General features: G+C 35.2%; 1 protein-coding gene across 1 annotated transcript in view; it reads right to left on the bottom strand.

Annotated features, from left to right (window-relative positions):
- Window positions 1-15,692, bottom strand: part of LOC150104182 (sodium channel and clathrin linker 1-like) — a 222,682-nt gene that overhangs the window by 122,101 nt on the left and 84,889 nt on the right. Inside the window, exons 7-9 of the mRNA XM_090396804.1 lie at window positions 14,785-14,835; window positions 8,797-8,867; window positions 2,540-2,630 (exon numbers count right to left, since the gene is read on the bottom strand). Coding sequence (XP_090252930.1) covers window positions 2,540-2,630; window positions 8,797-8,867; window positions 14,785-14,835 — 213 coding nt within the window. The remainder of the gene's footprint in view (window positions 1-2,539; window positions 2,631-8,796; window positions 8,868-14,784; window positions 14,836-15,692) is intronic.

The following is a 15,692-nucleotide window of genomic DNA, read 5'->3' as shown; positions in this document are numbered from 1 at the left end:
TTGCTGCTTTTATTGCTTCCTTATTCTTAAGAATGCTACTTATCGCTGACTTTGACATTTTAAACAATGTCGCCAGATCCGTCACTGCTTTCGTGTTTCATGATAATTTATTTTTTCATCTAAATTGTCGATACTACAACTTTTCTTTTAGGTTTTGTTCTTTCTACATTCTTGGATGCCATGGGCAAAAAATAAGCCAAACACTGTTAAAAATTCTCTACACAAACATATCGCGCAATGACTGGGCTGTGTAAAGTAAGGGACAATGCACAGCAGTTCAATGATTCAGATAGACTGAGACTGACACACACACACACTGCGCATGCCCAGTGGCATTCCAAAACTGTCTAATGCTATATGACTTTGAGTTCCTGGACTACAGTTTGAATTGCAAATCAAATTTCTTGCATTCTCAAGCGTTTGAACTCTAGAACATTCGAAGTACGAGGCACCGCTGTAATTTAATACTATTCTCAATGAAGTTTACTACAGTGAGCAGTTTACTATTCCTCAGGTCCCTATGAGTTTGTTATAGTGAAAATCAACCGTATTAAAGATTTACAACCTTTTTACGGGGTCACATAAAAAATTGAAGTTGAGAGTAATCTAATTAAGCTTGTGGTGCTAGCACAGACATGCGAAGAATACCTGTCTCACAGCACTAGTATATTTTCTTGCATGTTTTACAAGACTACGTTGTATCATCACATTTCAAATGAATACATTTATAATATATCCATTTAAGAGACAAACTAGACTGGCCTTATAGTAGCTTTAGTTTTTGCTGTTATTAGCAAACAACTTTAAATAATGTTTTGTCTTTATTTAAGATCATTAGAAGAAAAAAGGAAACAATGCTTGAATATTTCTATCAAAGATGAGAGCAACAGATGCTAAAAACGGAGATGAACTTGTAAAATCAGCACTTACATGTATCAATAGTATTTAAAGGAAATAATACATTTAACTGAGGGTGTTGTATCTGATAATAGCATCAGAAAATGTATCCATAACCAAGGTAGACAGTCTGCCTCCAATTGAGGAGAGTGACCATGGGGTCTTGTTCTGGGTAGTTGCCAAACATGTGGAGTTCTCTATCAACTTATTCACATTTTATAATAAAGTGACAGCAGAATTGGATAAAGGTAATGGCTACACCATGATACGGCTCGACCTTGCCAAGGCATTTGACAGAATACCACATGAAAAACTATTACAAAAACTGGAGAGGATGGGAATGGATATGAGGCTGGTAGCATGGATAGGGGGATGGCTGACGGACAGACACCAGACAGTAGTTTATGGTGAGTGGAGTGGAGTTTAAGAGAATAATAATGACTAATGGAGTACCTCAGGGTTCGGTACTTGGGCCACTACTCTTTAATCTGTATATCACTAGGGGAATACTGTATATTAAGAGGGGATAGTTGTTTGCTGATGATGCAAAACTGGGGAGAGCAATAGTTGATAAAGGTGATGTAGATATCCTGCAGGATGATTTAAATAAATTGGCATTGTGGGTAAAGGATAATGATTGCCAGTTTAATGTTGCAAAATGTAAGGTTATGCACTTCAGGTTGAAAAGGTTGCATATGGTATCATATTGATGGTATTAGCTTGCAGGAAACTGATGAGGCTAGGGACTTGGGGATAATGGTGGACAAAGAGTTAAATTTCAAAGGGCGTATTGCAAAAGTTGGTAAATTAACTCAACGAATTACCTGGATGTTGAAAAACATGCTAACAAGTAAAGATAAGGAAGTTATTATCCCTCTTTATAAGACTATGATTCAGCTGCATCTTGACTACTGTGCACAGAGTTGGTCATCTGGATGTCTTAAAGACCAGGAGGTGGTTGAAAAGATTCAGAGATGGGTGACCAAGATGGTGACAGCTCTGTGGAATACTCCCTATGAGGATAGATTGAAGGTTTGTGGGTTTCAAAGTTTAGTTGATAGGTGGAAAAGAGGGGAACATGATACAAACTTTTAAGTTATTAAAGGATTTTTATAAAATTGATGAAAGTGAAATTTTTCAATATATGACAAATAGTCAGAAAACTAGAGGCCATCCATGGAAGTTGTACAAGAGTGTGGTTAGTAAGAGTGTGCAGACCAGATTTTTTGCACGGAGAATGGTGAGTGAGTGGAATGGATTGCCAGAGTTGGTTGCGAGTTCCCTGACAGTGAATGGATTCAAAGAGAGAGGTATGATAAGATTTTTGTGTATGATGGTTGATTTGGATCTCCTACAATGAGTCTCCAGACTCAATGGAGATGCTGTAAATAATAATAATTAAAAATATCATCTGTGTTGGAAATCCATACTTGTGAAGGATTTGAAATGCTGCCAATTTGGTTTCAGGAAAAAATCTAAGAAATAAAAAAATAAATGCAAATAAAATTGTTTGTCACTTCTCCTAATATGAAAATCTCCAAATTTATGATCCCTGATACTGTCATATTATATCAGTTCAAATAATGCCTAACACAATATGCTAATTTCTATACAACAAACATTACATGCTTTAATTTATTACCTTCAGCTCTGTAATACGTTTGAATCCATCCATCGATTTTTTACATTCGTTTAGTTGTTCACTTTTTAACTGAAGTTCCTGTTTTGTATTCCTGAAATTAAAAAAAATACATGAAACAATAAACATTATTTGTTTATATACAATGTGGGATTTTTCAATATGATCTCATTAAAGAAATAGTGTGCTTATGTGCATCGAGTTTTTCAGATGATAAAGGATAAAAGCAAATTATTGCAAAAGCAGTAGAGGAGAGAAGAGAAACAGAAAAAAGTGGTGTGAGTTAAGAAACAGGAACACAGGACAAAGCAAGAGAAGGAGATTAAGGACAAAATCTTTTATAGTGATTCCATGATAACAGTACTTAACAAGAGAGTGACAATTTTGTTCCCCTTGTGTGAAAAATAATATATTAGCTATCACGATGCAAACAAGTAAGATAAAAGAACTGATTGTTTTGGCACACGCTAATGACTTTAAAGGTGAAACATACTGTATGAGATATGAATTATTAAAGTGAAAAAGAAGAGTGAGAAAGTCTGCAGCTATGGTTTAAAAGAGGTGAGTTGAGAAGGAGGGCATGCAGTTTGTATATATATATATATGTACTGAATTTGATGGATGAAAGATGAATTGCACTTAAATGGATTTGGAATTGGGTGTCTTAAAAAAAGGCATTGTTGACTATTGTTCACCGAGAGCACAAAAATGCAAATTCAGGAAACCCAGAACTCTTGGGGAGGGGGAGAAGAAGATGCATACTAGTGTGTGTGTGTGTGTGTGTGTGTGTGTGTGTGTGTGTGTGTGTGCGCGCGCGCGTGCACATAGGGCTCCAATAAAGTAACTTGAGTGTGAGAGTGAACCTAGTCTTTAAAGTGACAAAATTGAATGCAGTAATCAATATAAGATGTAAAGGTAGTTGTGGGTCTCAGAGAATAATGCAGTAGTCTCATTAGGGGAAAACAGATGGAAACGTATTGTACACAAAGTAGAGAGATACTAAAAGTTCCTGACGCGGATTCTAGATAGAAAAAGGAAAAGAGGAAGGCCTAAATTAACTTCATAGAGAATGACAGAAAAGAAAAAAATAGCTGGTTGGGAGAGCTGGAAAGAAGCTGTTGGTGATACAGGACAGAGTTTCTGGTAGAAGCAGATCTTAGCCTTATGTGCCACGAGGCATGAAGATGGTGGATATTTAAGTGGAAGATGAATTTCATCTGGTGTAAGACCACTGCACCACTTACTGGAGGCCTGAAGTAGCTCATAAAAAGTTCCATGTTTGGTCTCTTGAGCAGGGTTTCCAGATTATCAGCTAGCTCAGCTAATGCCTTTTTATTCCCGCATAGAGAGTAGACGAGGCCGTTTAGCCCTATCTAACTTTCAGATTATGTAAAAATAAATGAAAAATTAACAAAAAAATATACAGGTAGTCCTCGACTTACAACAGCGTTCCGTTCCAACGTCTCCATCGTAAGTCAAGGACTTTTTTTAATTCTTGATTTGTTTGATTTCTGTTATAATATTTTCATAAATTAAGTTTCTATTTAACTTAAAATGGTTAAAAATCTACTCTAGCAAATAGACTTCATCTTTTATCATCTCTTTCAGATTTTTCTTGAAAATTTCAGCAGTTTCAAGTTTGGAACTAGCAGCTTCTCCCATTATTCATATACTATGTAAGTTAAATTGGCTTTTAACTTAATCAATAAAACCTAGCGTTAAATATGCTCGCCGTATTTATCTTCTTGTTGTTTCCTTAAATTGTCAAACAGGCTGCATGCTTTTGTTTGAATCATAAACAAGCTGAGAGGAATATTCTTGTTGATTCGATCATCTATCCATATCATTAAAAGCTTCTCCATTTCATGAATTGGCCCTGCTCTTTTTTTGTTAAAATTGTACATTTCATATTAACTGCCCCTTTAGCTGCCTCCATTATTCTTGATTTATCTTTTATCATTGTTAAAACAGTTGAATGCGATAGTTTTTCTTCTCGTGCTATTTCACTGACTTTCTTTCCTTTGTCATATGCTTTAATGACCTTCATTTTAACATCTAAACTTAAAGCTTTCCTCGCCTTCTTTTTTATGTTGGAATTTTCATCAGTGGTATTACTTCTCTTACTGGACATGATAGGGTTACGACGAGATACAAAAATTGCAATGAGAGAAATGAACACTTCGGCTGCTGATTAGCAACTAACGTGCCAAAGGCTGTGATAAGTTAGAAGTGAGTGAATCATAGCAGCGGCTATTGTGTATTGGTGATAGGCTTTGCTTGTCGACTAATGGCAACACTGCAATGCGTATACAAAAGCAATGTGATATATGTATGTATATGCTGGCAGCAAAGTTAAATTAGAGAATTTTTAATAATAATTTTTGGCCATCGTAAGTGTAAATCATCATAAGTCGAGGACTACCTGTATATACGGTTGATAAAAATGGAAAAAGAAAATCCTTAGCTCACGCACAGTACAAATGTACCATGGTTTAGTAAAAATTTTTGGTGGGTGGGAACCACATAAAAATAGTATGTAGTAATGCCAGAAGTACTGTGAATAAGATGGAGAAGTGTTTCATATTGGTTGGTGCAACCCTTCCAAAAGTTATAGCATTAGTGAGAACTGGAATAGAATATGAGAAGCATATTATTTTCAGTTAAGATAGAGTGAACAAGACAAGGGGGAGAAAGCTACTGCTGATGAAAAGCAGATGAATTACAGCCAAAAACAGTAAGTCATCAGGAAAAGAGATGTGAATGGCAGTTCATTTGAGGTCTGGTGTAAGACAGAGGCCATATAGGCCTGCTGCTATATGCCAGGAAGTGCAAGGGAAGATGCTTTGAGGACCTGTATCAGCAAATTAAAACGATGACTGCAAGTCATAATTATTATGGGGGACTTTGCAGAGATACAACTGAAAGGAGGAGAGATCACATGATAGAAATAAAATGGAATTTAGTCAGCTATGAGATAATTACTTGAAACAGTATGTGATGCAGGGTCTTGTGCTTTGAGAGTGCTAGTCATAGGGTCAAAAGATCTAACCAAACTAAAGTAGTAACACAGCCCTGAGACTGGAGAAATTGACAAAAGTCTTAACTTAGGAGGTTGCCAAACATGAAATTTCGTTTAAGGGATATATGTGGAACTGCAGGGCAGGTGATTATGACCAGCTTAGGAGGCAGCTTGAAGCACTTTGACATAAGAATCTGGAAGGAAAGAATGCTTCATGGGAGATGGTCAAGGGTATCAAAGAAGCAGTATTAGACAATACTCAGGATCAGGAGGATAAATCAGTACGAGTTAGAGCTATTATTAAGAGATGACTGGTATCATTAAGCAGGAGATTGGGGGGGGGGGGAATCCTCTTTGCATTCCTCTTGAAAATTTTCTATTATTGTCCTGTCACTGCTTGTTTCGTTTAACAGTCTGTCAAAGTAATTACTCCAGACATCTCAGATAATCCTTGTCTTGCATTTTCATGTCACCATTATCAACTTTAATTCCTTTTACAGTACTCTTTCTTCCATTTCAAAGCTTTTTCGATATCCTCTAGAACCCTTTGCCACCTTCCTGGTATTTATCTTTTCTATTCTTACTAAAGACCTCCCATGATTTTTGTTTATTTACTTTTAAAAATAGCTTAGCTCTCTTACATTTTTCTCTGTATTCTTTTATGGCATCTGCTGACTAATTTACTAGAACTTTCAGTATGCTTTCTTCTTTTCCTGGACTGCTCTTCTTTAACTTTTTGTGTTGAACATGGCATTCTTATTTTTCTATCCTTGCAGACAGCTTTACCACATACCTCCCTAGCTGAATCAATCAATGTTTTCTTCAGTGTTTGCCACTGAGACTCTTAGGTTTGGTTCTTGTTTTCATTCTGTTTAATTTTTTCTTCAATAATGTTTATACAGTTGAGTCTGCAGTTTGCCTGTAAAAGCTGCTTAATTTTAATTCTTTTTAAAACTTTTTTTTATGTATCATTTTTTTCAATGTGATATTCAGCTTTATTCTAGTTAAAAATACCGTATATTATCGCATATAATGCGAACTAGAAATTTTGTTTGAAAACTAGCCCTAAAATGCCATGTTCCCATATAATGTGATCTGTTAATCTTGTTCCATAACATTATAAATAATACAATACGAATTAACGAAAGAAATATTTATTTTAAAACAAAATGTCAAAATACAATACGAATTAACGAAAGGAATATTTATTTTAAAACAAAATGTCAAAATCCGTTAAATTCTTCATCTTTTGAGTCATCAAACATTTCGTTTATAAATTCATCTGTAGGGATTGCATCATCAGTGTAGCAGTTGTTGCCATCGTCTTCATGCTCTCCATTTTGTTGTGCGTCATCCTCGCTTTCCTATATGACGTCATCTTCGGATCCATCTATTGAATTACTTATTCCACATTTAAGAAATGAGCGTTGAATCATTTCAGATGGTATCAAATTCCATGCTTCTTTAACCCAGCTGGTGACTAGGGTGATCTCAGGCTTCTGAAAATTCCCACCCTTTGTCATCTTCACCAAACCAGATGACATCCATTCTCTCCATTTTTCACGTAAGTGAGCTTTAAACGGCTTATTCAAGCTGACATCAAGTGGCTGCAAAAAGGAAGTTAGACCACCCGGTATGACTGCTAGGTCTGTACATAGCTCACATGCTTTCTCTTTGCTTGCCTCTGTTAAATGCACCCGGAACATATCCCAGACTAGCATGCTTTGTTGACATAACAAGCTACCTGGACGTATGTTCCCATACTTGATCCAGATTTGTACACCTTATTCATCCACAATTGTACACCTTCTTCATCCGTCCAACCTTTCTGATTGGCGCGAACAATTACACCTGATGGAAATTTCACATGCTTCGGAATTTTCTTCCTTTTAAATATCACTGTCGGCTTTAATTTGGTTCTGTCTGCCATGCACGCTAGAACAACGGTAAAATGCGTTTTTTCATGTCCCATTGTTTTTATGAAGACACCATTTTCACCAACTGAGTTTACTGTTCGATTCCCAAGCATATCAAAGTACATGGGCATCTTATCCATATTGCCAATTTGGGAAAGTTCATATCCGTGACACTTCCGTAATTTTATGATAAATTTATGGAAGGACTGCACTTTTTCTTCAAGCTGCTTTGGTAACCTGCGCAATTTTTGTTCGGTGTCGTAATGTTAATGCTTTGCGTTCCATAAAGCTGTTGCACCACCCAGGCGAAGCAAGAAAAGATGAAATACCTGGTGTGTCCTTGAATTTACCATTCTTGAGTTGTAGAGCTCAAAAACGAATTGCATTCCTTGTTACTATAATGCCATCTTGTCGTTGTGTCAAAATCCATTCATTTAGCTCTTCTTCGAGTTCTGGAAAGGATGCTACATCTCCACGATGGGCACGTTTCGTTTTGGGATTTTTTCAAGACAAGTAATATTAGACTTATGCCAAAGTCTAATATTACTCTCTGCTACACCAAATTCTCTCATAGCAACACTGTTATTATGTTCTTCTGTAAACTGCATGACATGCAATTTAAATCCTGCTTTAAAAGATGAATGTTTACATTTCTGTTGGCTCGTTTTCAGGCTAGGTTTGTTTAACGAATAATATTTAAAATGAACTGTGGTTAAACCGATATACCTAACTGTGCTCTATCTATCTCACTGTGCTCTATCATTAGCACTACTTACATTACTAGCTTTATGCACAGATACGATGCGTGCTCGGTCGCCGAATGCAAGTGGGTCAAGTAGATTTGGTTGCATAGGCATTAGATAGTATATATTGTGTGTGCAAGTCTAATAAGATGTTATATTTTTTAGGATCTGCATATAATGCGACCCCCTAAACTTTAAGTAGTATTTTTTACCATAAATGTTTCACATTATATGCGATAATATATGGTAAGTGATGGTAACTTCCATTTTCAAATCCTCTGTATACTCTTGCATCCTGAACAAGCATGAAGATATCAAATCACTATCAAATAATATAGTCAACGAGGCTTTTCTTATTTCAAGTGCTAGTAAAGACTGAAATTCAGAAATTCAATTTTTAAATTCTGACTTTACAATAATAGTTTTTAAAATTATAGTTTTCTAAAAATTATAACTGCAAAGTCATGTAGCTGAAAAATCTGCAGACTGCTATTTGGTAATCAAATTTATATCAGTAATTTTGTGGTATTTTTAACCTGTTTTAAAGCAGTTTTTTTTTTTTTTAAGTAAGAAATGTCATACCTCAATTCATCCTTTAATTGTGATAATTCTGTATTAAGAATATCAAGTGCCTTCACATATTCTTCCTTAATCTGCAAAGTAATCAGAAAAAAAAATTATACATTAGACATTTCAAATTTTAAAATAGAATTTCAAAAACTTTTAACTGCATTTCTAAATTAATAGTGAAGATAAATGAAAGTGTAACTACTAAAAAACTTCAACAATATTTTAAACAGCCACAATACTCAATATGCATGTATATTAATAAATAACAACAAAAAAAATCCCTTGCTAGTATTTAAAACTCTGCAGATGTTTTACTTATTAGCTCACGATAGTAATCACTCAGCGAAGTACCTACATGACTTCCAAAAATATACAAAATCAGGATCTTGTTTGATTTCCCATTCAAAAGACTGGAAGTCTTTTTTTGTTGACCTTACTGTTTTTCAGAGAAAGTCATCAAGCTTATTTTAACTGTATGACTCACCATTAAATGACAAAAAAAAAAGAAGAAAATGACCTGCAAAAAATATACTAAAATATGACAGCAGAACTGTATACAACAGTTACTGATGAAGCAAATTACTAGTGAGGATTAAATCTTACACCCTCCTTAGACCAATATGTACCTCCAACCCCTCCTGGCATAAACACATTACATCAATATCTTCCTTAGTATCTAAAAAAACTAGGCATTCAAGATGCTATTTTTCGTCCATCCTCAGAATACTGTTAACGTTTGGAGTGATGAACCTAAAAATTCTTGATGCTTTGCAGAGAGCAATTCAGCTAAGAGATTATTCCTCCCTTAATGACTCACTTCAACCCTCTATCTTCTCAGATGCACTGTTTCAGCTCTGTCTTTGGTACAGTATTTCCATGGCCACGGCTCATCTGAGCTAGAAGCAGCATAACATTATTTTTCAGTCCAACTGCAAATACAACAAACCTGCTTCTCTGTTCCATGACTATTCCATCAAACTGTCCTCTGGAATGGCCTTCCTTAAGAAGTGTTTCCAAATAATTACAGCCTCCAATTCTTCAAGAAAAATGTCAACAGCTTTCTTCTTTTCAATCCTTCACTAGCATACCACAAATGCCACCGACATGGTATAGGTCAGTCCACCTCTTGTGCATGGGATTGATCAATATACGTGTGTGTGTGTGTGTGTGCGCGCGCGTGTGTGTGTTTTAAAAAAGTCAAAGTCAAGCAACTTTCAAAGGTAAACTTTAGACTCAAACATACAAATATTATCAGAGAAAAAAAAATGAAAGAGTTTGAAATAAAGAACCAAATTTTGGAGTCTCGCTAGCAAACTTTAATGAAAGCATGATTAAGATATGTAGGCACACGGTAAGGTGATTTGCAAGTATAGAAATATCTGAACTTCATTGTGAACTCAAGAAACTTAAAGAAGCAGTTCCTGGAAAAGAAGAAAGAATATCAAAAACTAATACAGAGCAAAAATATCACACAGGTGACAAAATGTTCTGGAGGCTATTGAAAATGTTTAGAAAAAGTAAGTAACAAGCACTGTAAAAGGATGTCAAAGGAGATGAAGTTTGTTTTGCATTTCTATGTGTGAAACCAACCCAGACCAGTACCTACATCATGTGTGGATGATTTGACATACTCACACAACAAAAACCTGAACAGTGCAGCTCCCACATAGTCTTAATGCCTTAATGCTTCCATCTAGTAGAACTCATTGTCAGAGCGACCACATTGTAACATCAATTCTGGCTAGTGCTGCATTTCAATGCACAAAGCCCGAACAATATTGCTGCAGTGGCTAGATGGGATTCTGGCTTCAAGGTATTCACAGCTATGCATTTACTACAGTATGAGCAAGGGACTATCTGCCATATTTGTCACTATATATATATATATTTTTAATATATTTTTCCCATACACGAAAGGCAGAAGAACTCATAACAAACAAATGTGTGGTATGGTCAAGAGTAGAGTAATCTGTTGATATTCTTGAATTTTGGGAGATTTGGAAATACTTCATGTGGGAGGCTGTTCCACAGAACTGAGGTGCAAGTAATGAAAGATGACTGGGAGTAGTAGGTTCAGCGAGTATGTGGTTCAACTGTAAAGGAAAGTGGAGCAGTTGTTGCTCAAGGAATCTGGCAGAAATGGACATAATGAATGCTTGTTCTGCTGAACAGGCCATAGAAATATCACTAGAAGAGGCCTTAGGTGAACCACCCCCATACATGAAAGACATATTCCAATGTTAAAAGGTTTGGATCGAGAGAGATTTGGTCCTGACTGTTGAGCTCAGCATAATCAAAAGTAAGTGGAGAAGATATAAGAACTTTTTTTCTGATAAAATAAGCAAAACTGAGATTTAGAAGCATTACTATGGAGATCAGCATTCAGGGCACTTAATGCAGGTGATCTTGAAGCATGAGATGTTTGAGCACTGCAAGGCTTGTTATATGAGTGGAATGAGTGGAGTGTGCTACCATCATCAGCATTCCAATTGATAATATAGACATATTACTCTAGGTTACTGCCAGATTATCATAGCCTCACTAATGCCAGGTCAAGGTGTGCCACAGATTTGGCAAGTTGAACCTTGCACCTTAATCTGATAATTGCAAATTTAAGCCTCAACCACATTAATCTATATATACTAAACCAACCTACTAACAACCTCTCATATTGCCATTCCTGACATGCATGCACTGCAATGATTTCTGCAATTAACCAATTACATAACTAGTCATCTGTAGAGTCACAGAGTCATTCCAACAAGGTCACCAACCTTTCAAACCACCAACTGTTCCAATGAGCACATCATCATTAGAGCCAAGATAAAGGTGGATTGTTGTAGTTAGAAGTGATTTAGAAGAAAGAAATATAAGATCTGATAATATTGAAGTGCTGACAAGGGATAGAATAATTTTGAGGAAAACTGTTCACAGGATCCCTGAAGGCCCTGTTCTTTCATGCATCCTGTTCCCTCTATATAAAAATGATCTACCCAAGCTGACTGCGAATCCAGTAAACAGTTTTGCTGATGACTGCACATTGCATTTCTCCTTTTCATTTGACAAACCTTGTGAAGCACAAAATACTACAACTTACAGAACCCCCCCCTGCTACCTTAAATTCTGATCTTCAAAATATTCATCAATGGGGTTTAGATAACCATGTCAACTTCAATGCTAGCAAAACACAGCTCTGCATTATTTCCCACAAAAAAGAACCCTGTTCTTCCAATCTTACCCTTGAAAATACCCAACTCTCTGTTCAAGATGAGAATTACCTTCTTAGAATAACTAACCCAAAATCTCTTGGCACAAACATACCACAAATATTGCCTTCTCTGCATCCAAAAAATTTTGGATGCAGAGGAGGCATTTGAAAGAGAAAAATTAGCTTTTTCTCTTCACTGTGGTGTTACTTTAACTCCAAACAGCTTCCAATCCTATACAAATCACAAATCCATCTGACCATTGAATAGAGCTCTCACATCTAAGGTGGTGCCCCTAAGAGCTCCCTAAAAATACTGGATTCTATACAGAAAAGAGAAGTTAGATTGATTGATGACCCTTCTCTCATTAATACACTCTATTCACTTTTGCACAGGAATTTGAGTCTACAGCTTGCATCTTCTATAAATATATCATGTCTGCTGGTCATCAGAACTGGCATCAATAATTCTTCCATCCTCTTGCAAATCTGTCCAAACATGTTTCAACTTTTCATTCATTTCTTCCATTACTGCTGTCTGGAACACTCTCCCACCATGTCTTTCCCAAGGAATACAATCCACAGCTTTTCACGCCAAATGTGAACAAGTTCCCTATTGCCCAACCATGGTACTATAGGTTGACCAACCTCTTATGGATTTGCCATAAATATCCCATTAGCAATATTGCAAACTTAATCATGTAGTATACAGTCATAGTATCCTGTAAGCCCTCATATAAAGAATCTGGTGATTATTATCATCTATATAAAACAGACTAAAAGTTTGAGTGTAGCTGTGGCAAGTAGTTTATTCTGTAAGTATTCCACATAAAAATTTGCTAGGTGTTTGTGTGTGTGTGTGGGGGGAGAATATTGTGCATCCCATGAAGTTTTCTATATCTGTCCTTTCTATATAAAACAGCGTATGTACAGTAAATGTATGGGGGAGAGACAATTTTCCAATTAAATTTCTGTGCTAGTGGTATGTCAAAAACAGAATGTAATATAAAATGTCATCATGATGGTTACTTTTAAGTATGAGGTGTTTTAATTTAGTTTTAAAATTACCAGGATTTTTTATTTCTTTTTTTAATTTTTTTTTTTATAAAGTATAATCAGTTATCTATGTGTGGGAGGGAAATTATGCAATGGCACTGGCAAGTCTGTAAGTAGGAAATGGATTTTCTTTCTTTTTTTTATTTTTTTTCTCTTTTAACAACTCTGCAGACTGAAAAATGCAAAACAGGATGGCTTTGGACTTGAGACATTTGAGGTAAGCTGAATTTTTATCTTGGACCGTTCAGTATACTTGTCAGAGAACCAGAGCTTGGATGGTAGTTAGGATTTTTGTGTAGAGTGGGGATGGAGGATGAAGCAAGGAATGAGTGGCATTTTGGCAAGGATTGTTTGTTATTTGATTAGGAGCAGATTTTTGGATTAGGAGAGCAGAAACAATAATTCAGACAATGGAAAAGAAAACATGCAAATCATCAAGGTCTTCCCAATTGGTACTGTGAGAAAAATGAGGACATGAAGTTAACTGAAGGGTAATCTATTTAAAAGGAAATGTGGACAAGGTTATGACCAGATGACAAAGGGAAAAGATGCAGCACAATTAGAGAGTTAAGTAAAGATCCAGAGTATTGAGATAATAAGCATTATATCTGGTTATAGATTGTCAATTTGAGTCAAGATCATTTACTATTGGCAAATACTTCAGCATCTCTTCCAGTTTGATCTGCAAAATTAGAGAAGCGATGGTAGTTTGAATTATGACCAATGAAGTCTCCAAAGACAATGATATAAATGTTTCATAACTGGACAGAAAATCAACCATCAAAAATAAATAATCCGAGGTCAGAGTAGTTGTTGGAATTAGGAAAGTGTTAAAGGCAGCAAATGAAAGCAATGAAATGTGGCGACGAAATTTTGAGTGAGCGTAGAACACAGGAAAGGGTAAAGCTTTGGTTTCGCTGTTATAATTAAAAGATAAGAAATTGCATAATAAGCAAATTTTATACTTCTCTCAAGCTTTACCCTAGCCTCCTTATCGATAGAATGATGAAGCATGTAGTTTGAATAGATGAAGTGGAACAGTACACTAGATGATACTTGAAGATACTAGATGTTCTGTGAGATCAGATTCTGATTCAAATGAAGTGGTGGTGATGGATATCTATAAACGCTGGTCAAATTGAATTATTTTTTCAGGAATTTTTTTGTTTCTTGAGTGTTTTTTTTTTTTTTTGGTGTGTGTGGGGGAAACATCTTGTGTTTTTGGCATTCTGTGATTTGTTATTTTTGAGTGATTTTTTCCTTTAAGTTGAAGTGTCATGTCACTTATTTTTGATGGTGTCTTTTATAGTTGATGTGTGGAAACTTAAAAAGCAGTGAACATGCAGTGGAGGAATGACAAATCTCTGAACATGACCACTACAGAGAAAGTACCCAGTCTCTGGCTTATTTATGGGATATAATGAAAAAAGATGTCCATTGAGATACCTTATTCTTTGACCTATGAATAATGTTCTATATAAAAAAATCTTTTAAAATCAGATTTGAACTACATTCTGATGAATATTACGGATAAAATATATAATGCTAATAAACATCAAGTACTTATTGCATAAATTAATATTTTATTGTTTTGTCAACAGGCTATATTTTGACTCACATTAATGTTATGATGTTTATTTTTTTTTTTAAATTGATACACTACATTAAAAACACAACTATAAACATATCATTAGATTAATACAGTGCATGATAAATAATGAAATTAGAAATTGCAATACCTCATTCATATTTAATTCTAATGCTTCTATTTCTGGACCATCTCTTCTGCCCTAAAATATTAAAACTGAATTTAATACAAAATTACGATAAAAATATTTATATATAAACACACATGCATATACATGAAAGAAAGAGAGGGAGAGAACTCTTATATAAAGAACATACAGAGACCAAAGAATAGTTTATTGTAGAATGCTTGTCCTTGATATGTGGCTTTGGTTGGGCTTTTTCAATTTATTAAAATGCAATGCACTGAAAACTTCATTTGCTAATATAAAGCAAATGAAACTTTCAGTTAAGATTACATAAGTGTAAAAGAAACATTAATTTTATCAATGGATACAGTGCCTGGTATACATATCCATGAGGTGAGTAGATTCAGTGTTATTGTCCTGTTAGTTTAATGTGCCAATCCTTTCAAAGTATGCATGTATATATGGAGGGAAGCATTCTTCCCATACCCTTTTTCTCTGAACTTTAGAGAATTAAGGAAGGATTGGCATGTGAGGAAAGTATAAAATATGCATAAACAGAGTGGAGAGATATTTAACTGTAATTAATTATACAAATATTTTAGTTTAGTTTGTTAGTTTAACTTTCGTAGGCCATCATTAAGGATAGACGCTCTTCTTAGTGTAACAGAATAGAAATGGAAAATTCAAAAAAACAACAATGTAGATGTGTTGTTAGTCATGAGAAAGACAGGTAAATTATAGAACTATTTGGATCTGATATAGGTGTATGTGTGTATGCAATATAAATCTGCTGATGCCTTTTATTTCCCAAAAGAAGTAGGTGAGGATGTTTTAGCCCTATCTTACTTTTGAAGACTGAGGGATCAATCTCTACCCTTAGCAAATCAGAGATAGTTGGCTCAAACTATCAATGATATAAAACTGCATCTGGT

This window comes from Typopeltis vanoorti, chromosome 8 (genome assembly GCF_054136105.1).
Source record: "Typopeltis vanoorti isolate ZY-2024b chromosome 8, IOZ_Tvanoo_1.0, whole genome shotgun sequence".
NCBI lineage: Eukaryota > Metazoa > Arthropoda > Arachnida > Uropygi > Thelyphonidae > Typopeltis > Typopeltis vanoorti.
The sequence above is the reverse complement of the archived record's forward strand: the minus strand, read 5'-3'. Positions and strand labels throughout refer to the sequence as shown.